General features: G+C 40.9%; 1 protein-coding gene across 1 annotated transcript in view; it reads right to left on the bottom strand.

Moving 5' to 3' along the window:
* Positions 1-605: 605 nt before the first annotated feature.
* Positions 606-26,294, bottom strand: part of CD84 (CD84 molecule) — a 29,172-nt gene continuing 3,483 nt past the window's right edge. The window contains exons 2-8 of the mRNA XM_081120966.1: positions 14,530-14,880; positions 6,982-7,233; positions 6,512-6,631; positions 5,828-5,860; positions 4,493-4,590; positions 3,482-3,544; positions 606-1,944 (exon numbers count right to left, since the gene is read on the bottom strand). Coding sequence (XP_080977092.1) covers positions 1,879-1,944; positions 3,482-3,544; positions 4,493-4,590; positions 5,828-5,860; positions 6,512-6,631; positions 6,982-7,233; positions 14,530-14,880 — 983 coding nt within the window. The 3' untranslated portion in view covers positions 606-1,878. The remainder of the gene's footprint in view (positions 1,945-3,481; positions 3,545-4,492; positions 4,591-5,827; positions 5,861-6,511; positions 6,632-6,981; positions 7,234-14,529; positions 14,881-26,294) is intronic.

The following is a 26,294-nucleotide window of genomic DNA, read 5'->3' as shown; positions in this document are numbered from 1 at the left end:
ACGGGCATTTAGGATTTAGCTAGTTATGTTTGTTAACAAATAAGGGAGGCAATTCTTTAAATACTCACTTGAATGTTCCACTCAGACATGGCAGGGGAGGGGGAAGAGCACTTAACCTAGAGCTGAGCTTTATGAATCTCTAGGCAGAGCCTTGGGAGCTGGGGTGTTTCCAGTTTCATAATCTGCATTATCTCTCAAGTTCCCTCTGGAGAATGATCTTGCTTCTCTCAAGGTCTCTTGTTTCAACAGTTGAGTTACACTTAGTTCCCCTAAAGTGCCAGGAATAGAACTTGTCAAGTCGTTTTGAATAATGGGATACTGGGTATGGCTTCTTCTTGTTGCTGAGGATGCTTGGATTGTGTAATAGTCTGGTTCTGCAAGAAACAGAACTAATGAGAAATAGTTATAGTAAGACATTGGCTCATGTAGTATGGAGATTGAGAAATCCCAAGATCTGTAGTCGGCAAGCTATAGAGGTGATGGTATATAGTTCTAGTCTGGGTCCAAAGGCCTGAGAGCCAGGAGAGCTGATGGCGTATATTCCAGTTCAAGTCCAAGTCTAAACTCAGAAGAAGATGAATGTCCCATCTTTTTTTTTTTTTTTTAAATATATATCTCTATTAATTTCAGGGAGAGGAAGGGAGAAAGAGAGAGGAGATAGAAAGATGAGAGAGTCATTTATCGGCTGAAGCCCTCAACCCGGGCATGTGCCCCAACCGGGAATCGAACCCTGATCTCCTGGATCCTAGGTCGATGCTCAACCGCTGAGCCACACCCGGCTGGGCTGAATGTCCCATCTTGAAGAAAGTCAGGTAGAGAGAGAGAGAATAAATCTCCCTTACATCACATTTTTGTCCTAGTCAAGCTTTCAATGGATTTGGTGATGCCCACCCAGGAGAAACAGGATTAATCTGCTTCACTTCGCCTGCAATGTCAAATGTTAATGTCATCTAAAAACACCCTCGCAGACACACTTTGAGTAATGTTTAACCCATGGCTCCGTCAAGTAGACACATAAAGTTAACTATCACAGAGTGATACAGAAGGAAAGCTTGGTTGGAAAGAAAATCTTATGAGGCTTTTGAAATAGAGACTGAAGAAAAATGCTCCAGCACTCTAGTGCCTACAGAAGGAGCGCTTGCCAACACACCATCTGGGGAGTGTGTCTGCACTGCTGAGAGCCACAACGCTGACAGCTTCTCATGCCATACAGTCATGGATGGTTGCACTGGTCCAGCCAGTTGGGTTGTACTATGTACAAGGGTTCCGGGGCAGAGGGGGCAAGTGGAGGCTGAAATGCAGCCCACACTCTACTCACCAAGCCATGCACTTGGGCGAGGGGCTGCATCTGCCTTAGGGAAAGGGGGCCTTTGCTTAATTTGCCTAAGCCATGCACCAGGGCTCCTCAAGTATACTGGGTGTAAGCAGAGCATGCTAGGTGGTGTGCCACGGCTTATTACAGGTGTGCAAAATGCTGATCCTCTCTGTGTTTGGAGTTGCTGAGAAGGGTCATCACCTGTAATCATGAGAAGCCTCTAGCCACAGGCAGCCTCCAGACATGATCAATCTTGACTGTTTATCCCACTGTGCTGTAAAAATATTTTCTACATGGCTGTAAGGAAGATTAGGAAGCACCCTGCCAAGGGACTTGCCTTATCATTCATCCAGAAGGCAGCCATTTCAGAAAGGACACATGTCCATCTGTCCTTCTAAGCACCAGCTATGTCCAGGAGCAGAGTACTTCCTTTTTTTTCACAGAGGGATGTGGTGATTTTCCATATTCAGGTAAGATCTGGGCAGAGAAAGTCTGAGCATAGGGTATCTGCCATTATCTATGGTTGTAGTTTAGTTTCCATGGAGATAATGCCGTCTGGCACCTTAGATCACAAATTCATAGCTTGAAGTCCCAGGAGGTTTGCTGTCCTGAGTGCTGGGTTTCTCCATCTGTGCTCAAGAGGGACATGGAAGACACGTTAACAGAAAGGTGCTGCTGGGGAATTCCCGTTCCCACGTGGGTCACCCAACTTCTTCACCCAGAAAAAAAGCAGGAGGGAATGGGGGTACTTGCATTGCTTTTGATTATAAGCTTGAAGCAACATCCAGGCGCAAGCTACTTGCCTTCCTTCCTAGTTGAGCCCTAGTTCCTCCTGTACCCCAATAACTGTGCCTTCACCTGTACACAGTGGCGAGTCACCTCTGCCAGCATCTCATGTGCTCTAGTTCAGAACACTGCAGACAACCCTCCCACCGGCTTGCGGAGTCTTTGATTTTAAATTACATACCGACCAATGAATAATTGTCATTCAACTTGTCTAGAGGATTCACTTTGAGATTTATCAATCCAGGACTCCCTGATTAATTCCTCAAATCCAGTCCTTTACAATTGTACCTCCTCTGTTTCCTCCCACTTTCCTTCAGATCTTGGCTCAAGCATTCGCGCACCCTGCCCCTCGCTTCTTGCTTTTCTTCTGTCGTTCCTTCTCCTTCCCTTCTTTCCTCACTCTTCGCCTTCTCCTTCCTCCCCTCTCATGATCACTGAGGAAAAAAAGTCTTTTGTCTCTTTCTCCAGGACACTTGGCTTATCTTTACAATCAAGCTGTCCTATGCATTAAGTTCCTTTACAACCTTCCCACTTGTCCAGCTCACAGATGCCTTATAGAATCAGCTCTTAATTCTCATTTATGGATCCATTTACATTCCGTTTCAAGTTCCCAATATATCTTCCCACCATTCATTTATTATCATTATTTTCTCACTTCTCTAGACTCCTGGGTTCAAATTTATCTTTCATGGTTAGCTTCCCGTGTATTAGCTCAGCTACTAAGCAGGAACACTCACAAAACATTTGCTTCACCAAGAGACCCCAACGCTGTCCTGACTAGCAGAAATGAGGACCATTAGATAGTGACAACCCCTCAACAGATTCCCCAAACTGAAAGTCCTGTTAAAGAACAGGGTTTGCTGTTCCTCTGAATATTCCAGAGAAGGACACTGAAGCACAGGACTTGAGATTGTCACTAGACCACTACAAATGGTTGTGCAGGTTGTATACTATAAAACTCAGCTGAGGGAGCAAGTTGGAACTGAAATTCAGCCTGGGTTCTACTTGCCAGTCTGTTCACCTGGTGTGGGCCCACAGGGAGGCACCTGTTCTCTTATTTTCACACTGTGGGCTAACAGTGGCCCTAGGTATTGTAGAGGCTGGAGTTTTCACACTATGTTCAGGGGCTTTGGGGATCCTGCACTTAAAGGGTGGGGTCAGCAACCCAAGCAGGCCAGCCTGTGAATAACCTCTGACCTCAGGAGTAGTGCTCTGTGCATGTGTGGAAGGACCTTACACCTAACCTCAGCTGTTAGTCCTGAGAAGTCTAGAGAGGAATCCCAAGGGAACCAGCTGGCCCCTTGTTGAATGAACAGGGTATAATAGCAGAACTGTTGGAACAGATGAGACAACAGGGATAAAAAATCAGGAAGGATTTACCTTATTGGAGTACTGTGCTATGGAATAAATTGTGTTTTCTGACTTCTCCTTGGTGGGGAGCACCTGCAAAACACCCATCATTCACTTAGTAAGGGAACTCAGGCACAATGAATTCCCCTTCCTACTTCTACCCCTGCCCATCACCCCTCCCTAGTAGCATTTTCACTAGGTGGACTTCTCTCCAGGCCTCAGTTCTGCTTCCACCCAGCTTTGGAGAAGATCAGGGTCAGATGAGGGTGCGGTGGGACGGTGGGTAGTATTTTGGCAAAAACCTCTAGAAGAGGGATCTGCATGGCTGAGACTGGGTTTTGCTCAGTCAGGGTTTGAGCTTTCCGTAGGCTTTATGGACCCAGCTGCCTTATCAGGTCAATCCCAGAGCTAGTTCACCAGGCAGACCTCGGTAGCCCCCTTCCCTCCTTGTAGACTTCAGGGGAGCAGGCTGGAGGAGGCACACAGGAAGGTGATAACACGCAGAATACTGATTCTGGGTGGAGGTGAGGGAGAGGCAGGCAGGTAAAAGGCAGGTGGGAGGAGAAGGTGTGAGACAGAGTGACTCTGAGGCTGATAAAAGTAAGCTGCAGACACAGCCAGATAAGGTAATTGAGTTCAAGGCCACCTTTCTCAGTTCTGTGCCCTTGGAGCTCCCTTAGCAACCTGTTCACAAGTCAGCGGCCACGGAACAGCCCTCACCTCACACCAGGGGCTCTCTTGTGGCTTGTCTCCTGTAGAGGGTGCTTCATTCCTAATCACGACTCCCATCTAACCTTGAGCCAGGCCCCCACATGGAAGCTTAGGGCCTCAACCCTGGAGGCTGCCATAGGGTGACAACTGACCACATTCCTGTCCTTATATTGAGAATCACGGCACCATATCCTGGATATGGCATTTCTCAGTCGGATCTCCAGATTCTCGGCTGTGGCTTCTGTCTTGGCAGTAGCAAACAGGGGCCTGCCACTTGTGACTCCCTCTCCTGGGGGTGCTGGTGAGGATCCCCGAGTTGCATCAGCTCACCTTGGATGGGCCAATTTCATCGTAGATTCTGGACTCTGCTGGCTGAGTATCTTTGGAAACCATGGCATATGCGTATATTGTGTTCTTTGAGACAGCGTCTGTGTCACAAACAAAGATAGAAACACAACATGCAGAAGGTGGACGACTTTTTAGAGATTGTCTATTCTAATGTTTTCTTTTTACAATGAAGGAATCAAATCCCAGAGGTTAAATGGCTCCCATCCTCTTGAGATGGATGCTCGGGTGCTGGGACCATCTCTCCCTCTTCTAGGGGTTACATGTGGTAAGGGAGGACTCTGTTCTAGAGTCCACATTAGACTAAAGAGGCTCTCCTCAATCTCTGCATGGGCAGTCAAAATGGCTCTTCTACCCAGCGTCTTCTTAGTGTTTCTGGCGCTTAGCATTGACTGCCTTGCATAGCTAGTTGCATTTTAATGAGAGGGTCTTGGTTTTTCAACTAGATTGATTCTCTCTAGTTATACACTGTGTTGGATTCTTCTGGTACATACATTATTCTTACAGCCTCAAGGTTAAGCACATAGCGGATGCTCCACAAACATTTGTGGCTTCTCAATTGACTCACACCATCAAACATTTATTAAGCTCCCTCTATGTGCCAGACTATGTGTGAGGCTGTAGAGAAGCAAAGACAGGAGAGATATGTCCCTACTCTTAATAACTTATGGGCTGGTAGAAGCATTCATCCTAGTGTACCACTTTTCTTTGCTCCTAACATGGAACATTTTAGGGCCAGGTTGAAAAGATATGCCTAGAATTTAGGGTCTTCATGTTTCAGGGCACTAACATATCCACACATAACATGTCTGAGCTGAGCAATATCAGAAGGATCCAACATTTCAGAGTTTAGTCCTATCGAGCTCCTGCCTCACACTTGGCAAGTAAGCTAAACTGAGTGCTCTCTTTTCTCACTTGCAGATGAAAAAAGAGGCCATAAAGGATTGGAGACAGATGTCTTTTTTTGAGGAGCCCTGAAGATCACCTATGGCCTGAGTAGGTTGAGTGACTTCTAATCATGAGGCCAAGCTAGGGCCTATCAAGTACAAGCATGGTAGCTAACATTTACTGAGTACTTACTAAGTCCCAGGTACCAGGCCAAGTGTAGTTCCATTTAACCCATATATGCAGCAATCCTATTATTATGCATATTTTATAATTGAGAAAATTGAGACTTACAATGATAAAATAACTGGTAGCTGATAAGCGGTCAAGCTGGGACCTTCACCCCAGACTGTTTGCAGAGCACAAGCTTAGTCTTAACCACTCTGCTTGAATTCATCTCCTCCAATCCAGAGAAACTTATAGCTGAGAACTTACCAGGTTTCTTATTGAAGATCTTCAAGTAGGTACCTGAGGAGCCAGACCAAAGGAGAGTCAAGAACATGGAAGCAGAGGGGGAGCCTCTCTACGTCCAGGCTTGTTATGATTTGAGCAAAGGGAAGATTTTGGGTGGACATGGGGTTAGGAGGAATAGGATGGTGTGTAATGATCCCCTAGGGTGCTAAGGTCGAGCTTTCTGAATTGAGACTAGCACAAATACAGAAGGACTCAGAGGGATCTAGAAGAATCTAGTGACAACCATGGAATACAAAATTAGTACATGTTCCACAATGACTCTCCAAAGGTCACAGTAAAAAATATGATGGAATTGAAAGTGACCCTGAAGACCCTCTAGTCCAAACTTTATTTCACATGTGAGAACACTGAGCCAGAGAGGTAAAGATACATGTTTAATGAAGCACAGCTTATTAATGGAAGTGCTAGGCTTGAACCTAAGCTCTGGGCCCACTAGATACTGGTGAGCCCATGAACAGATTCTGAAGATCATTCAGGGTGATAACACACAGTCAGGGCCATCAGTCTTGTAGATTGTGTGGTGGTGGGGTGGGGATTGCAGAAACGTTGATTCCCTGGAGCAAAATACCTCTCCACACCACCTTGGATAAATGACTTCAGTCCTAGGAAGAAGGAAGGTGCATTTCCACATTGGGAAAATCCTACCTTGTCCTCTCTTGCACAAAAGGAACAAAAGCACTGAAGATAGAATGGCTATAAACAGAAAGAACACAGTCAGCCCACACAGCAATCCAGCATGGCGAGTATGGAGGCCCATTGCAATATCTGAAAATGGAAGATGCAGAGAGACAACTCTCAGAAAATAGGCCCAAGATGCTGGACAAGCTTGTCCACATTCAAGGTGCAGTGTCAGAATTGGGGGCCCTCCGGGGAGTACCAAAGCTTTGAGGGAAACTGCACTTTTTGCTATTGAAAGTCAGGGTTAGAAACTGAACCAGGGAACATCCCTCAGAAGGCTTTGGACTAGTTTCCAGGGCTCCCTGGGAAGAGGTGCCCTGGGGACCTGGCCTAGCATAAGGGAGACATATTCCCCTGGAGGATGAGGCCCGCATTCAGGCCCTACAGCTCTTCAGAGTGATTTGTAGGATGCAGGAGAGATGGAGAGAGCTGGTTACCTGCACAGAGCTGCTGGGCAGAGATGGAGTCAGAACTGTTGCTGACAGGGTTCCAGGCTGTACATGTGTAAGTCAGCTCTTGGTTGTTAGGAGTCTGGAAGATTTGAAGGACACTACCCTCTTCCCCCAGGGGACTCCAACTGTATGTCACATTTTTTTCTTCTTTCTCCACAGAGCATGTTAGTGTGACATTACAGGTACTATTCACATATGTCATTAAACTCTGAGTTATTTTCGGCTTCCCAAGCCTACCTATGAGGGGAAAACACATTAGCCAGTGGTAAACGGGAGCTGGCCTATACCAGTTTATGAGAGCCAATTACTATATTTTCAAAAATTTTTCAAATGTTTATTAAACACAGCCATCATGAAAAAGCAAAGTATAAAAACTTATAACAGCCCTGCCGGGCATGGCTCAGCGGTTGAGCGTTGACCTAGGATCCAGGCGGTCAGGTTTCGATTCCCGGTCAGGGCACATGCCCGGGTTGCAGGCTCAATCCCCAGTCGGGGGCGTGCAGGAGGCAGCCGATCTATGACTCTCTCATCATTGATGTTTCTATCTCTCTCTCTCCCTCTCCTTCCCTCTGTCTGAAATCAATAAAGATATATTAAAAAACAAACAAACAAAAACTTATACCAAAATAAGTCATATTAAAAACAAACCTAATACTCAAAACTCATCACTTTTTTTTTTTTTTTACAATTTACCATTATTTATGCTCTAGACACTATTTCTATCTATGTACGTCCTTTGTAATGATGTCAAAGTCTTTCCAACTCTGCATGTCTTAAAATTATTCATTTGTGACAACATGGATGGATCTTGAAGGTATAATGCTAATAAGTCAGACAGAAAGTATAATGCTAAGTCAGAAAAAAGACAAAAACCATGACTTCACTCATATGTGGAATATAAAACAGAAAGTAACAAACTATCAAAACAAAACAAAAATAGACTCAGACACAGAAGTCAGAATGGAAGTTACCAAAGGGGAAGAAGGGGAAGAGTAGGGCAAAGGGGGTCAAATATATTACAGAAGGAAACTAGACTTTGAGTTGTGAGCACACAATATTGTATATAGATGTTGTATTATAAAGGTATACACCTGAAACTTATGTAATGTTATTAACCAATGTCACCTGAATAAATTTAACTTGAAAAGTCAGCCATGGTGGAAGTATTTATACCACAGGAATTGGCAAATGCTACAAACTTGGACTTGATTTACTGCCTCGTTGATAGTTGCTCTAGACTTAAGAAAGCAATGGAGGAGAGGTTACTAAAGCAGATTAAACTTAAAAGTGTGCCCTGTCTATAGCCTTTACATTGTAAATAGCAACAAAACAAAATAAAAAAACAAATCAAAACAAACTAGAGAATATTCTTCCAGTATTTGAAAACCACTATCTAATTCAGCAAAGAAGTTGCTCATGTCATTGACAAACAAGTCAAGTTCTGATATATATGTTTTTTGGATTGCTTTTTCTTATTAGTTGACTTAAGTGAAAATATCAACCAATATTCATGTTGGTTCATTCATTGATTGCAATTATAGGTTGGATAGCGATATAAACATTTAGCAAAAATCAGTGAAAGCATTCTGTGAGAACAATTGGCTATATGGAGTTTACAATAAAGACCGTTATATATTTTATTATCATTTATGAAATTGTGTGCCACACATCCTTTATGTGAATAAAGCTTTACACACACACACACACATACAGTATATATGCACAAACACATCATGAGGAACCAGCTGAACATTTATCAGCATACTACTACATGAAACGATCTTTAAAAAAAAAAAAGGCTTTGTTTTCTGGTGTATGTGTGTTTTCTTTAAGTTTGTTGTTTTGTTTTAAAGTGCTCATGGTGAGAAGTTTAAAAAAACCTCTTTAAAAGTTTATTTACAAAAAATGTTTTCACTAAAGCAACCAAAAGGTAAACTGTAAAAGTTGTAGGCTGGTAAAGTGTTACTAAAGAGCAGTAATATTTAAGTTGAGGCAATAGCTAGATGTGAGGCTGGCAGAAGGAAAGGGAGGATCTTTTCTTTTACCAGGAGATAAAAAGTGGCCACATTCAGTGTTTAGTCCATTCCTGTCAAAGCTGCTTTGTTGGGGTTGGTTCCTTCCTCGACAGCTGTGTGAAGAAGGAAATAGAAGAATCAGGAGGAACTGGCATGTAACTTTCTAATTACTGTGGAGTTTATAAAGACAATACACTCAACAGGGCAACTATGTGCAGGAACCACTTGTCTGTACTTAGGAAGGAGGAGACCATGAGAAGTAAGAGGCTGTAAAGATTTTTTATTTCATCTTAACCAGAAACCGTGGTCCTAAGAGTCTCTTAGAGGGATCTCTTCCAGATTAGAATTAGTGATGACTTGGCAAAAACATTTCTAAACAAGTTTGGAGTTAAGACCTTGATTAACTATAGCAGCTATAGATACAGGTATGGGCCGTGCAAAATGAACGATATTGCGTGTGTGTCTGTGTGTGTGTGTGTTTAGAAACTTGATTTACAAGAATGTTTAAGCCTCTGCTTGCTATTTGCTTGTTTTTAGAAAGACGTGTGTGTGTGTGTGTCAAGGTGAAGAACAGAAGTGAAGAAGTGGATCCCATCTCCTTTTTTTCTCAGCAGGAACAGAGATGTTACCTGCACGAAGCTGCTTGGCAGAAAAGGTGTGGAAGCCACTGGAGACCTGGGTCAGGTCCAGGCTCCACTACACTCTAATTGTAGAATGGTGGAGAAGGTATGCGTTTTCACTGAGCTTTAGTTCCTTCCACTACAACATGAGGATAACAAAGTTCTCCTGCTAGGGCTGTTGTGAGGATTAAATGAGCTATTACATACTTATAAAGACCACTCTAATATCCATCTGCCTACCATCTATCATCTATCTATCATCTATCTATCTATCTATCTATCTATCTATCTATCTATCTATCTATCTATCTATCTATCTATCTATCTATCTATCTATCATCTATCTATCTATCTATCATCTATCTATCATCTACCTATCTATCTATCTATCTATCTATCTATCTATCTATCTATCTATCTATCTATCTATCTATCTATCATCTATCTATCTATCTATCTATCTATCTATCTATCTATCTATCTATCTATCTATCTATCTATCATCTATATCTATCTATCTATCCATCTATCCATCTATCATCTATCTATCTATCTATCTATCTATCTATCTATCTATCTATCATCTATCTATCCTCTATCTATCTATCATCTATCTATCTATCATCTATCAATCATCTATCTATCATCATCTATCATCTATCTATCTATCTATCATCTATCTATCTATCTATCTATCTATCTATCTATCTATCTATCTATCATCTATCATCTATCTATCTATCATCTATCAATCATCTATCTATCATCTATCTATCTATCTATCTATCATCTATCTATCTATCATCTATCAATCATCTATCATCTATCTATCATCATCTATCATCTATCTAATCTATCTATCTATCTATCTATCTATCTATCTATCTATCATCTATCTATCTATCATCTATTATCTATCTATCTAATCATATCATCTATCAATCATCTATCAATCATCTATTATCTATCTATCTATCTATCTATCTATCTATCTATCTACCTATCATCTATCTATCATCTATCTATTTCTATCATCTATCTATCTATCTATCTATCTATCTATCTATCTATCTATCTATCATCTATCTATCATCATCATCTATCATCTATCCATCTATCTATTATCTATCTATCTATCATCTATCTATCTATCTATCTATCTATCTATCTATCTATCTATCATCTATCTATCTATCTATCTATCTATCTATCTATCTATCTATCTATCTATCATCTATCATCTATCTATCTATCATCGTCTATCTATCTATCTATCTATCTATCTATCTATCTATCTATCTATCTATCATCTATCTATCTATCTATCTATCTATCTATCTATCTATCTATCTATATCTATCTATCATCATCTATCATCTCTATCATCCATCCATCCATCCATCCATCCATCCATCCATCCATCCATCCATCCATCCATCTATCATGTATCTACAATGGTATGTACATTAATTATCATGGAAGAGACAAAATAAACTGGCAAAAGTGACTACCTCTGAGAAGGGAGAGCTGCATTTCACTGTATTATCTTTTGCTCTGTTTGTGCATATGTTGCCTAAATATGTATAATCTTTATATCTTTTTAAAAATTAGGTGGTAGAATGCCAGACACATAGTGTCCAATAAATGTCAGTTCCCTTCTCTTTACCTTCTCAGCTAACTACTCAAAAGGTACACATTTTGTTCTATGGGCAATACAGCTTTCTCTAGGACTTTATAGGGGTCTGCCCTAATTACAGATAATACAACGCCTCCCAAAGACTGAGTGGGTGAAACTAAATGTTATAAAGGGATGAAAACAAACATCTTAAAATTGAGTGCCCTCTTTATTTTCTCAACAAAAGTTCTGGAATAAAGTCAAATATTTTCTGAAGTCTCCACACTTAGGTATGGTTCTTTGACTACGTCATTCATGCCCAACTCAGAGCCTTCTTCATCTAGGAAGTCCTTCATAAATACAATTTAAAAGGGAGCTAAGGGTTAAAAAAATTAATAATGACAACTAGTTACTGAGCATCTACTTTAAGGCATGCACTGTACTAGGAGCTCAACTAGCGCTCTCTTGTTTAACTCCACCTATTATAATCTGCATTCAATAGATGAGGAAATTTAGGCCTAGAGAGGGTAAACAATTACTCAAGGTGACACAGCTGGCAAGAGGTCTAATTTCAACATTAATGTTCTTTCTACTATAGGCCTTCCATTGAGATACAATCTGCTATAGTAATAGACCACTTACAATTGTCAGGCACTGTGTAGGACCTGGGACTATTATAATTCATTCATTCTTTCATTCAACAAATACTTCTGGGGCACCTACTATGTGCCTGACAGTGTTGGTGCTGGGGATACTGTGATGAACTTCATATACAAAGGCCCTGCCTTTATGGGACTTGAATTCCAGTGGATTAACTATGTGCTTGAATTTTATCTGTAGCAACGTTAATTAGCTACATTTCTGTAGTTTTTCTGCTGTGAGGCAGACGGATAGTAAAATCCTTGAGACATGGCTCAAATATTTCTCTATGCTAGAAATTAGTGCTGCCCCATAGAAATAAAGTGTGAGTCCTTATATAATTCAAAAAATAGCAAAAGTAAAGGTGATATTAATTTTAATAATACATTTTATTTAGCCGAATATATCCAAAGTATTATTATCTTAACCTGTAACCGATATAAAATTATTAATGAGGTATTTTATGTGGGCTTTTTTTTGCTGCTAAGACTTTGAAATCAGTGTGTATTTTCTACTTAGAATACATCTCAATTTGAACACACCATATTTCAAATACTCAAGAGCCATGTATGGCTAGTGGCTACCATATTGGACAATGCAGTTCCAGATAAATGCTTCTTTAACTTGAGCACACACAGGCATAGTTCAGAGGGTGTGAAAACACAGATTCTTGAGCTGCACATCAAAAGTAAGGGGTAGAGCCTGAGAATTAGCATTTCCAACAAGTTCCCCAGGCGATGCTGATGCAGCTGGGGCGCAGACCACACTTTGAATAGCATTGTATAACACACCACACACATCTCCCAGTGAATTGTAGAAATTTTAATGATGATGATAGTTCTGGTATTTTACCTTTTAAAAACACTTTGCCTTAGCTACTATTGAGATCAAATTTAAACCAAAATGAGATATTACTACACACCCATCAGAATGGCCAAAATGAAAAACAGTGATAACACTAAATGCTGGTGAGGATGTGGAGAGACTAGATCAGTCATACATTGCTGGCGGGAGCTTAAATAATTTGACAAGTCTTTTAAAAGTAAAAATGATTCTTAAAAGTTCTGAGGTCTGGAGAGAGCTATAAAGCCATGAAAAGACATGGAGGTAACTTAAACCATAGGGATAGGAAAAGGTTAGTGGTTGCCAGGTGTTGTGCGGAGGGAGGGGTAAATAAGCAGAGCACAGAGGGCTGTTAGGGCAGCGAAGCTCTACTGTAGGATACTATAATGCTGGATACATGTCATTATATATTTGTCAAAACTCATGTAGCACCAAGAACGAACCTAATGTAAACTACGGCCTGTGGGTGATGCTGATGCATCGATGTACATTCTCTGTTGTAATGGATGCACCGCTCTGGTGGGGTGTTGCTAATGGCGGAGGCTGTGAATGGATGGGCGGGCACAGGGCACACACGGGAAGTCCCCGTACTTTCTACTTAATTATTCTAAGAACCTTAAACTGCTCTAAAAGATAGAATCTATTTAAAAGTGGGGGAAAGTTCGGAGATGAATAGCGGTGATGATTATACAACAATGTCAATGTACTTAATGCTACTTAACTGTACAATTAAAAATGGTTAAAATATTAAATATTATGCCATGTATATTTTATCACAATACACTTTTTAAAAGAAAAAATGGTTTTACCATATGATTTCGTTCTTGGGCATTTATCTCAGAGAAACAAAAACTTATTTCAGGCCCAAACTTGTATGCAAATATTCATAGCAGCTTACCGCAATAATCCCAAACTGGAAACAACTAAAATATTTCTCAACAGGGTTAAACAAACTAGTACATCTATGCCATGAAAGGCTATCCTGTAATAAAAGATATAAACTATTGGTACTTGTAATAATTAGGATGACCCTCAAAGAAATTATGCTGAATGAAAAAAGCCATTCCCAAAAGCATGCATACTGTGTGATTCCATCTATGTAAACATTTGTTAAATAACATAACTGTAGACATGAACAATGGGTGCATGTCTTCCAGAGCTTGGGAGGGGAAAGGGGCAGTGACGGGTGACTATAAAGGGACGAGCAGCTCCTCCTGGTGATGGTACAGTTGAGGATTTTGATTGTGGTAGTAACATGAAGCTACATATGTAAATAAATTGCACAGAGAGACAGAGTGACATGTATTCTCACACATAAATTAGTGCCTGTATACGTGGTGAAATATAAAGTAAGCTCTGTTTATTGTACTTTTGTCAACTTCTTGGTTTTGATATTATACTATAGTTATGTAAGATGTGACCATTGGGAGTGACTGGGTACACTCCCGTTACACCTTCCTATGCAGCTGTAATTATTTCAAAATAAAAAGGTTTTTTTTTAAAGTACTGTACTTTGCATACACTAACTCACTTGATCCTCACAATAACGAATAACGATGGGATGTGAATAATATGACTATTCACATTATTTATAGAAAAGAAAAACAAACTGCTGATAGAAGATTACATAGCTAAAAGCAAGCAAAGCCACGCCCTGTTGGAAAGTATTAATAGAGTTACGTAAGTATTTATAAGTATAAAATGATTTAGGGAACCCAATAGTCAGAAATACAGGTGTTCTTTAATAGCAAATTTGCAAAGTAAAAGTAAAAAGCAAGCCTTCTATCTTCCCACAACTTACGATAGACTTGAAGTTTGTAGCTCCTGGTAATGGTGAATATATGCTTTTCAGATTGCTTTACATTTATGTCAGCTTTGTAGATATCTGCATCTCCCATCCTCAGATTGCGGATCTCCAGATTGTAGTTCTGAGATGAGACATTTATTCGTTCATAATAATTTTGGTGGGTCACAGTAACTTGGGGTGCTGTTCCTGAGCCTGGCACTACAAGAGCAACAGATGTTTTGGAATTCATCCAAGCAATGTTGGCAATGCGCTGTACTTCTTCCACATTTAAGGGGAAAGTGGCTTGCTCCCCCAGAACCCCATTCACTGTGAGGATGTCTGCGTTGCTTTCAGCTGCTTCCAGACCTGAGGATATAAATAGAAAATTGTAGCCATTTGGCTGTTGCACCTTGTAGAGTTCCCCATCTCCCTAGGCTTGAGTCTCCCTTAAGAGCTCCCATGGATGCAGATCATCCGGTTTCTTGAGGATGCCCTTTCATTTTGGCATTCTACTCTAGATATATTTAATATGTTAGGATGGCTAAATTTTCTAAAGGATTCTCATTCAAAAACTAAGTTTCCTAGTGAATTTTCAGGGATCCATTTCATTAAAAACATGTTTATCTAGACTTAGAGACTCTTGAGAGCTAGAAGGGATTTGAGAGATGAGGACCATACGCCTCCACGAAGTCTGAGATATTGAATGTCTTTCTTTCCCAGCATCATATTTCCAAGTGGCAGAAGAGCTGGGGCAAGAGCCTGGGATGGTCTTTGCAAAAAGAAAGCTAGATTTGTGCCTGTACTCCTGGAGAATACAGTGCTTTAGAAGCTCTGGAGTAAATACTCCCCAAGTTGATGATTTTGGGGAACTTTTTTGTTAACTGCTATAGCTCCAATCCATGGAAGAGTACCTGACACACAGTGGGTGGTTAGTAAATATTTCTGGGATAAATTAATAAATAGATTTCACTTATGTGTTGCCTAGAATCTCTTGTAACAACTCTGAAGTCAAGTTCATTTATTCATTCATGCATTTTTCAATGAATGCATAACCTTCATTTATCAATGAAGCTGACCTTGAATAAGTCAAAGTCAGATTTGGTTCGGATACTATGACAGGCATTCATTATTAAGTTAATCTATAATATGAATGTTTGCTGAACAAACTACTCTTCTAAGCAAAAACTCTTCTTAGAAAAAACCCACCAAGGCCAGGAGGCAAACTGTTGATGGAAGATTAGTAACTAATGTAATCTTCTGAGCATTATGTAAGGAGTTGGGGATACAATGGTGAATAGAAATAGATATAGTTCCTGCTCTCCAGAGTGTAACAGTTAAATAAAGAGACCAATGTGGATGGACAACCATAAATGGTTAGATACAAAGTATGGAACTATTATGGTGATTGAGAGAGAACAGCAAGAGGGACTTGATCTGTTTTGGGAATCCAGGAACACTTTCTAGTAAAAGCAGAAGGATGAGTGTTTTTACAATCTAACATGAGAAAAAAATGAAAGGTTTATTTTCTTCCCCTCCATCACCTAATAAAGATAAACCGATTCAATACATAATTTGTAAAATGAAAGGCAATATAATGATAAGATCTTATTTTTCTCATCTTCTTCCTCTTCTTTGGTAATTTTGTTATTCTCACTGAGAAATAGTGTTTTGATTATATAAAAAATATTTAAAAACCAACAGACACAGGCACTGACCCATCAGTAAGGGTATCAGCCATAAACAATAACAGGGCTATTCTGCCTGTAAGCCCCAAAGAGCAGGACATAAGTTTTCCACATAAGTGAGTTCAGGCTGACCCTAAAATGTATCCAGGGCTTGGCATAAAGAGAGCAAGAAAAAGGGTCATTGAGAATATGTGTCACTTTGAAGTGTCATAAAATCAAAGGGATTTTTTAGCTGATGGTGCTGTCTTACTAAGGCCACTTCTGTCCTCCAGCTGGTAGTTCCTGAGTGAGCCCAGGGGCTGCAAATATAAAGCTCTTTTCTTTCAGACCAACCAACATTTTCCCTTAGGAAGACTATCCCAGGTAAGGCCCGATGACTTAGTTGGGGTAAGATGTGTAACAGGGCTGGGGGGGGGGGGATAAGAATACTTATCTGTAAACACTTATTAAGTGCTAACTACGTGCCAGATGGTGTGTTAGGGACTCACGGATGAATGGGACGTGGCCGCAGTCCTGGGACAGACAGACGCGTATACAAGTGAAAATAATAATGCAGTGTGACGTGTGGTAAGAGCTCAAGGAACACACCACTGCGGGACCGAGGAGAAACTAAGTGGCAAGAGCCATAGTTTACCCAAATCAATTCTCTTGAACATTAATTCTCTCCAGGTAAACTGTTCCAGTAGGCTGATGACATCTGGTAGAGGGGCACGTGGAGTGTCCGAGCCTGAAACTCTGGAAGTCTCAGATATGGGTATGTGACTCACGCGGTCACACAGCCTTGAGCTCAGAAGGACACTGAACTTGGTTTAATGATGATGTGCCACCTTGAAATTCTTCATATTAGTTGAACAAGGAGCACCATGTTTCCACGTTGTACTAGATTCTGCAAATTATACAGCTGGTCCTGGCGCCAAATCTCTCATGTCTGTCTTAAGGCTTTTTTTTTCTTCTTTTTTTTTTTAAAAGTCAGGCTCCTAGTACCTAACTGCCATTCGGCTCTTTGGATTCAGGCCCTGTGTGAGAAGAGAGATGAGGGGTGGCTCACAATTTCAGGGCTCTTTCATCAAACCCCAGGAAGTGTGTAGGCAGTTTGCTAAGGCGGAGACCTTCTTAGTATTAGAGCAGTTGGTGCGTGATGCTGCTTCTGAAATTATGTCTTATCTTCTATAGCAAGTCATTCAGGAAGTGATGCTGTGAGTCAGGATAGTGAGGCAGAGTAGGTGGCAGACAGAAGCCACTGGGGGAAGTCCTGCTGCTTTTTGTGCTACTGGTATTGATGAGAATTCTGAGCATGCTGAGAAACGGCATAGGGTCTGCACAGGCATTAGGTGAAGATTCTGCCACCTTCAGATGTTCCAAGTGTGATGTGAGAGAGGCAGCTGCAAAACCATAGCACGCAGTGGAAACATAGGGAGGCTGAAGATGTAGGTGCAAGTACTTATACCTTGAGCTGGGCAACCTTAATAAAATCACAAAGCCCTTCTGAGTCTCAGTTTCTTCACTCAGAGAATAGAAATAATAGCTATAAAATTACCCTGCTTACTTAGTGAGCAGCAAATTATATGATATAAGCAGAAATGCTTCATTAAACATCAAGGCAAAATACATGTGAGTTATTTCTGAGGTCCGTGATGGTAATGAGGATGAGAATCATCCTCATGATCTTCTTTATTATCATCTTAATAATTGGCACATGCCCTTGAAACCTTCCTTAGTCTATCCCTCTGATGGCCTTGGTGACACCAGGACCATACTGGAGAATGTGTAAACAGCCGTTATTTATTTACTTGTAAAAAATGTATCTTATTGATCTCAGAGAGAGGAAGGGAGAGGGAAAGAGAGAGAAACATCAATGATGAGAGAGTCATTGGTCGGCTGCCTCCCGCGTGCCCCCGCCCTGGGGATCGAGCCTGCAACCTGGGCATGTACCTTGACAGAGAATTGAACCATGATCTCCTGGATTCTAGGTTGATGCTCAACCACTGAGCCATGCTGGCTGGTCTAAAGAGCCATTAGTAAGGGCTAATTCAAGTAAAGCCTTGGGGTTGTTTTAGGTACCACTTTACCTGGTGGACTTATTTTTTCTCTTGAAAACTTGTTTGTTTTAAAAAAAGAATCTCCATATCAGCCAGCCCCAATATTTATTTTTCTAGATGCTGAAAGAACTTAAATATTATATTAGTGTGGGAAGGGATCTTGGGAAAACCCAGTTTCAGAGAGAACTTGTGGCACAAAAATGTCTTGAGGACTTACCATGAAATACACTATCTAGTCTGTAACCAAGATAGTTTCCCTGCCTTTTTCTGGAATTTCATATCTGCTTAGAAAGGTAACACACACACACACACACACACACACACACACACACACACGCATTAACACAACTCTACTTTGCAATATGAGGTAGTAAATGATAAATTCAAGTGAATGGTAGAGACAGTAATTGTAGTAGGAATTCAAAGAAGGTAGAGATCACTTTGAGATATAGAGGTCAGAGAAAACTTATTGAAGAAAGAATTTGAGGGGGACCTTAAAGAACAAGTATAATTTTACTGGGTAGAAAGGGAAAAAATGGGTCTCTCAGGTCCTTGGGTCCTGAATAAAAGCTTAGAAGCAAGAGAACATGTAATGTAGTTTAAATGAGTAGGAGAGATAAGGCTGGATATAAAGAGAGATAGATTCGATTTTGGACAACCTTGAGTTTAATGTCTACACCACAGAGGGAAGCTATTAAAGTTTTTGAGGATGAAGATTAAAATGATATTTTAAAATCATAGTAATATAGTGATGATGTATAGAAAAAATAAGAGATCCTGAATAATCAACTGCAACTGAAGACAAGCTGGAGAGCACCCTCATAACCAAGGAGGAAAAGTGGAGACCCCATAGAGACTGGTAGGAAGTGCAGAGGCTCGAGAGGGCTGGCTGGGCTGCCACAGGCAGCAGCTGAAGTTCTGGAGGGAGATTTCAGCTGTGGGGGGTTCCCACTGAGGACTCTGGGGCCTAAACCCCAGGCTGGGCTTCCCAGCCCAGAGCACCAGAACTGAGGAAGGTGCCCACACAATGTCTGTGAAAAGCAGTGGGGTTTCTGTCTGCCAGGGAGAAATGGCTGGAAATTCAGGCACCCTCTTAAAGGGCCAAAGCACAAAGTTTTGTGTGCAGCCAAACTGGAGAGACAAAAAACAAGCCCCAAATGAAAGAAAAAAAAAATTCTCCAGAAGAAGAGCTAAATGAAATGGAGATAAGCAATCTATCAGATATAGAGTTCAGAATACTGAGCATATGGATGCTCAACAACATGAGAAAAGAAATGGAAACTATGAAGGAAATTAAGCATGACATAGTAGAAATAAAAAAAAAATATTGGAAGGAATAAACAGCAGATTACAGGAAGCTGGGGATCGAATCAGGAAATTAGAAGACAGGGTAGAAAAAAAAATTACTCAATCAGAGAGCCAAAAAGAAAAAACAATTTAAAAATAGGAGGACAGTTTAAGGGAGCCATGAGACAGCATGAAACATAACAATATTCACACCATAAGAGTGCCAGAAGATGTAGAAAGTAAGCAAGGGTTAGAGAACCTGTTTGAGAAATAAGGGCAGAAAATTTCCCTAACCTGGTGAAGGACAAAGTTACCCAAGTTCAGGAGGCACAGAGAGTCTCAAGCAAGAAGAACCCAAAGAGGCCAATGCCCAAGAACATCATAATTAAAATGCCAAAAATTCAAGACAAAGAGAGAATCATAAAGGCAGTAAGAGAAAAGCAATCTGCTTCCTAAAAAGGAGTTCCTATAAGGCTGTCAGCTGATTTCTCATCAGAAACTCTACAGGCCAGAAGGGAATGGGCATGAAGTTTTCAAAATAATGCAAAAAAAAGGATCTGAAACCAAGAATACTCTATCCAGCAAGTCTATTATTCATAACAGATGATGAAATAAAGAGCTTCCCAGACAAAGAAAGGCTAAAGGAGTTCATCACCATCAAACCAGCATTGCAGGAAATGTTAAAGGGACTAGTGTAATAAGAAGTTGAAACAGAGAACGAGAAACATAGGCATAAAGAAATAAAATTGCGATAGATAAGTAACTGTCAACAATAACCTTAAGTATAAATGGATTAAATGCTCCAATTAAAGGACATAGAGTAGCTGAATGGATAAGAAAATAAGACCCAAATATATGCTGTCTACAAGAGACCCACCTCAGAACCAGACTCACACAAACTGAAAAAACAAAAAAAACAAAAACAAACAACTTCTGGAGGACTTTAAAGGAGAGATTGATAGCAATACAGTCACAGCAGGGGACTTTAACATGCCACTGACTTCACTGGATAGATCTTCCAGACAAAAAAATCAACAAGGAAACAGTGATTCTAAATGACACACTAGATCAGACGGATTTAATTGACATTTACAGAAATTTTGTCCCAAAGCTGCAGAATACGCATTCTCCTCAAGTGCACATGGAACATTCTCAAAGATAGACCACATGTTAGGACATAAAACAAGTATCTACAAGTTCAAGAAGATTGAAATCATATCAAGCATATTCATGGACATTTATGCCATGGACTACTATTCAGCTGTTAAAACAAAGGATCCCTTACCCTTTGAGACAGCATGGTGGAGAATATTATGCTAAGCAAAATAAGCCAGTCAGAGGAAGACAAGTATCACATGATCTTACTCATATGTGGGATCTAATGAACAAAATAAACCCACAAACAAAATAGATCCAGAGGCATAGAAGCATGTAACAGACAGATGAATATCAGAGGGAAGGCAGGGGTGGGTGCGTGGGTGGGGGAGATTAATCAAATAATTTATATGCATATATGCATAACCCATGGACACAGACAATAGTGTGGTGAAGGCCTGGGGGAAGGGGTGCAGGGTGGAGGGGATCAATAGGGAAAAAGGGGACATTTATATTACTTTCAACAATAAAGATAAATTTAAAATAAAAAATAAGAGGAGAAGCTGGGTTTAAGAGACCATTTCAGAGACTATTGTAGCCTTCTGGGCATTAACCAGAGGATAAGGGAATAGAAAAGAAGGGCTCACTTTGAGAGAGGGCACAAAGAAAGTCAAGGAATAAGAACATCTAATAGAATTCAATTGTTCAACTATATAGGGTATGCAAAACACAGAGTTTATTCTTATGTTACTATTTATTAATTATTGTATTATTTATTAGTATTATATAAACCTACTCTTGTCCACCTGTGTGTGTGTGTGTGTGTATGTATATGTATATATACTTTGCTGATCTTAGAGAGGGGAAAGTGCGGGGGGGGGAGAGAGAGAGAGAGAGAGAAACATCAATGTGGGAGAGATACCTTGATCAGTTGCTTCCCACATGGAGCCCCAACTGGGAATCAAACCCACAACCAAGGCATGTGCTCTGACTGGGAATCAAACCCGCAACCTCCTGGTGCATGGAATGGTGTTCCAGCTAACTGAGCCACACTGGTCAGGGCAACAATATATTATGAGTGTCTACTTTATGTCAATGGAAAACCAGTTCAGTTTATTTTGGAAGGAAGTAAAAAGTAGACGCAAATTCGGTGTTAGAAATATTAAATTTGAGATGATAGTGGACCATCTCAGTAAGAAGTTGGAAGAATGGAAAATGAGAGAGAATGGCCTTAAAGCATTGTTTAGGGGTGGGGCTGTAGTAGAATCTTCTAGTTGTTTTCCTATATTTGTTCTTTCAGAGCTTCATTCATAGTAACAGAATCCCTAATTTGTAGCAGGGCATAGAGTCACTCGGTGACTGTATTGCCCCACTTTCTGGTAAGTTTGGTCATATGACTAAGCTCAGGTCGTTAGGATGAAAATGGTAGTGCTGTATATGATTTCTATGTCTTTAAGAAGAGGGCACTTGGCTTTCTTTTTCTCTTTCTTGCTTCTTGAAGGCTGAATGCCAGGACAGCTGCATCTCAGACAGACATTTTGGATCAAGAAGAGGAAGCCAAGTACTAAGAATGGTGGAGTAGGAGGATTAAAAAAGTGTGGGTCCCTGATGACCTTGTGAACTATTCTACCAATGGAGCTGTCGAATCCGTATTTTTTTTTTTTTTTTTAATGAACAAGAAAGAAACTTCTTTCTTCTTTAAGCTCTTTTTATTTTTGAGTCTCTGTCACTTGCTGTCAAACTGAAATCCAAGTGGCTTAGGAATCATCCACAGAGAGGAGGTGACTGAAGGAGAGGAGGGTCATTCAGGAAAGGTATGCCTGAAGACCAAGGCTGAGCTTTGGGAGCAGTGCTCACAGTTATGGAAGAGGCACTATCACAAAACACCAAAAACTGAGTAGTACAAGTGGCAGGAGAGGCACCAATAGTGGACAGTAGCATGGAACCCAAGAAGAGGAAGAGTCTCAAAAAGGGGGTTGTTACTGATTTCTAGTAATTCAGGGTGTTCAATTGGGATAAAGACTGAAAATGAACCATAGATTTGTTCCTCAGGAGGTTACTGATGGCCTTCAAGAATAAAGTGGAAGTAAGATGTTTCAAATGAAGGCTAGAGTATAAAGGATTGAGGGAAGAGTAGGTGGTAAGGAAGTGAAGAAGACTGACCGTGAAGAAAAGGTGATAAATAGAACAGAAGCGAGAGGTCAAGTAAAACTCATTAATTTTGTTTTAAAATAGAAGAGATTGGTGGGGAAGGATTGGTAAGGAGGGAGAGTGTATAGAGATTTCCCTGGTTGGCCTTGATCTAGGTTAGGTGCTCCAACTCATTGGCTTTCTGCAGCTCTGTTTCTCTCTTATAGCACTTGCCAAATTGTGTGGTAGTCATGAACCCGCATCTGTTTCTAGGCACTGTGAGTGACTTGAGTCCAGGGACCTTGCCTTCAAATCACCTGACCAAGCCTAATGCAGGATGCAAAGGCCACTAATGCTTGTCATGAAGCTAAAAATGGAAGGGATATGGTTTTCAATCAGAGGAGGGTCATGCCTTCATCTTAAGTGGAAGGGAAAAGCAAAAGATGAGTGAAAGGGTAAGGGTATTTTGAGGTATTGTTGAGAGTGAGGATAGAAGAAAGGCCTCTTGGTGAGGTGAAGGGAACACAGGTTTGAGGCAGGTTCAGTCTCTGACATTTCCTGAGGCCCTATCTTACTTTACTAGAAGATGGAATATAATAATGCCTGCCTCATAGATTGTTGTGAGTGCAGACAGAGGGTACTTGATACATAGTAGACATTTTGGAGTAGAGTAGGTAAAATAGAAGACAGTCATGCTTGATGACCTTCATCTCTTCAGTAATGTAAGAGGTGAGAGAATACCTGGTCAGAGTGTAGAGACAAGGATAGGACTCGCTAGAAAGTAAAAAGATTAGGGGCACAGATTTTGAATATTGGTATATTTGAAACTAGCAGTGTTATCATGAGAAAATTATTGGAATTATGTGATTTTAGAGGTTCCTTACCTCTAAAACGTAGATAACTGTTAAATGCAATTATGATGATAAAGCACTTAATACAATGCCGGGCACATATAAATGGTAGTTGCTATTATGTTGATGAATGTAAAAATTTTGAGAAAATGCCACTATAGGGAACACCCTAGGAGTCTACCCAAGATTGATTAAGGGGATGAAAAGATTGCTGAGCAGCCTTGGGAGCCTGGTGGAGAGGTGACCCACATTTACATCTCCCAGTGAGTGTGGTTTCCTGACTGTTGTATGCCAGACCACGGAAGGGAAGGGTGGGAGAAAGGCAGTACTTCTCAAGGAGAAGCAAAGGCAGGAAAAGACTGGAACCCTGGAGTGTGGGCCTAAATGGAAAAATACATTCATTGTTCCCCCTAGGTAGTAAGAGGGAACCCAAGGGGAAAGATGACACCAGCTTGGACAGAGAGCACTCTAGACAGGCTGTTTACTGGAAGTGGCCTTCCCTTCCTGGAAGGAAAGTACCTTTCCCATCCTAATATATCTTTTTGTGTTTTAGGTGATAACTCCTGTTTCCCTGGATGAGCCCATGTATATGGGTGGACTATACAAATGTATAGTTCATGATAAAGTAGCTGCCAAAACCCACCGACTGGAAGAAGGCAATAGAGATTATGAGAAAAAGAAAGGTATTTGAAAAACAAAGTCAGAAACTTTTTATGGTTAGAAATATTGATGGGGTAGGAGGATTTTCATTGGCCAGAGGGAAATTCTTCAGAGGTGAGCAAGAGAAACTCACTAAAGTGTGGGATGGAATCCAAAGAGATTTCAAAACATAAAATATTTATGACAATGTAGGCCATTTAGACCTACAAGTTTATAGTTCTTAGATTCTATTAAAAACAAAGATGATATGCATGTGGGGGCGGGGGTGGTGGGGGCTCTCTGGTCTGTTACACTCTGCCATTATCTCCTAAGCTCTACTTGTTCCGGCCCCCCTTCTGCCTGCTCATCCCTCCCCTTCCCCTCTCCCTCCCTCTAACCACACTGGCTGGCTTCTTCCTTCTTCAAATGGGCCAGACACACTTGCTGTTGCTTGCCGATTTCCTTTTCTACAACGACACTCTTTGCAGCCTTCCGTCACTGTGAAACTCTGCTCCAAGGCCATCCCACCAGAGAGAGCTTTCCTGACCACCATGTGTAAAGCAGCGGTTCCCTCCCGTCGCTCTCTGTTGCCTTGCCTTTACTTTCCTTCATAGCGGTCATCACTACGAAAGCATCGAAAGCATCGTGGGCACCTATCTATTGTCTTCCCCAGCCCCCAAGTCCCACTAGGACTCTCCCATAATGCAGAGTCTTTGTCTGTTTTGGTCACTGCTATTTCCCTCGCACCTGGTGGGTGGTTAAATTTTTTTGAGAGAATGAATAATTTTTGGCTACTGACCCAATTACCCCTTTTCCAGCAATAAAAAGCAAGGTAGAAAAACTCAGAGCAAGGGAAAGAGTGAAGGCAAGAAAGGACTCTTCACTGGCTCCTCTGTCTTGGTGTCGAAGGTTCAGGGTATAAACTGATAAATAAGAAGGGGCAGTTGGCTAACTGTGACTTCTTTTCACTCTAATATTTTCATTATGTTTATAAAAATTTTTTGTGTGTAGATCCACAGGATGGGGCTTCATAGAGTGGCTAGTAAAAGTGTCCTGAACTAGGGATCAAGAAACATGCTCTAGTTAAGGCTCTGTTGCAGACTAGCTAAATGACATGGATAAGTAATTTCCATGTTAAGTCTCAGGATTCTAGTTGGTAAATGAAATAAAAAATATATGCCCTGCCACTTGAGGAGTTATGAGGATTAAATGAAATGAGTGCTCTCAAGTGTGTATACCAAGGGAGAAGAATCTAGACACCCCCAAAGAGTCTTGTCATGAGGAGCACCCTCTGTCTACCCCCATGCGAGGCACCATGACTTAGTGAGAAAGAGCCAGACTGCCCAAAGTTTGAATCTCCACACCATCAGGTACTAGCAATAAGACCTTGTGAAAATTAACAACTTCTCTATGCCTCACTTTTATCAGCTTTACAAGCAAGCTAACAGAAGCACTTACCTCATAGAAGTGTTATGAAGGTTAAATGACTTAATATTTGTAAACCTGTTAGAAAAGTGCCTCGCATATACTAGGCACTCTGTGTTTGTTACAGAAAACAAAAAAACATTGTTACAGAGATTAAAATAATACTCCCAGGCAACTGTTAAGGGACAAAAGAGAGTTGTGTTGGGGAGATGTTAGAGAAAGTAAATATGCAGACATTTTGGAGTAGAGTAGGTAAAATAGAAGTCAGTCATGCTTCCTCTTTTCCTCTACTTCTTTTCACTCAGCATGACCAGCTATAACCAACTCTCTTGAATGCCAGGGTGCAGCTATCTCTAAATTGTCCTTCCAGGCCTGCAGTATTCATGGCGGTTCCATCATCATTCATTAACTTAGGAGGCAGTGGATAAGAGGAGGGAAGATTAGCTACTGCCCCCTGCCCCTGAAAAAGAATAAAAAATGCTTATTGGAGCCCAGCCGGGCGTGGCTCAGCAGTTGAGCATTGACCTATGATCCAGAAGATCGAGGTTCAATTCCTGGTCAGGGCACATGCCCAGGTTGTGGGCTTGATCCCCAGCGGGGATGTGCAGGAGGCAGCTGATCAATGACTC

This window comes from Miniopterus schreibersii, assembly GCF_964146895.1.
Source record: "Miniopterus schreibersii genome assembly, chromosome: 19".
NCBI classification, from domain to species: Eukaryota; Metazoa; Chordata; class Mammalia; order Chiroptera; family Miniopteridae; genus Miniopterus; species Miniopterus schreibersii.
This window is presented reverse-complemented; position numbering and strand designations above follow the sequence as displayed.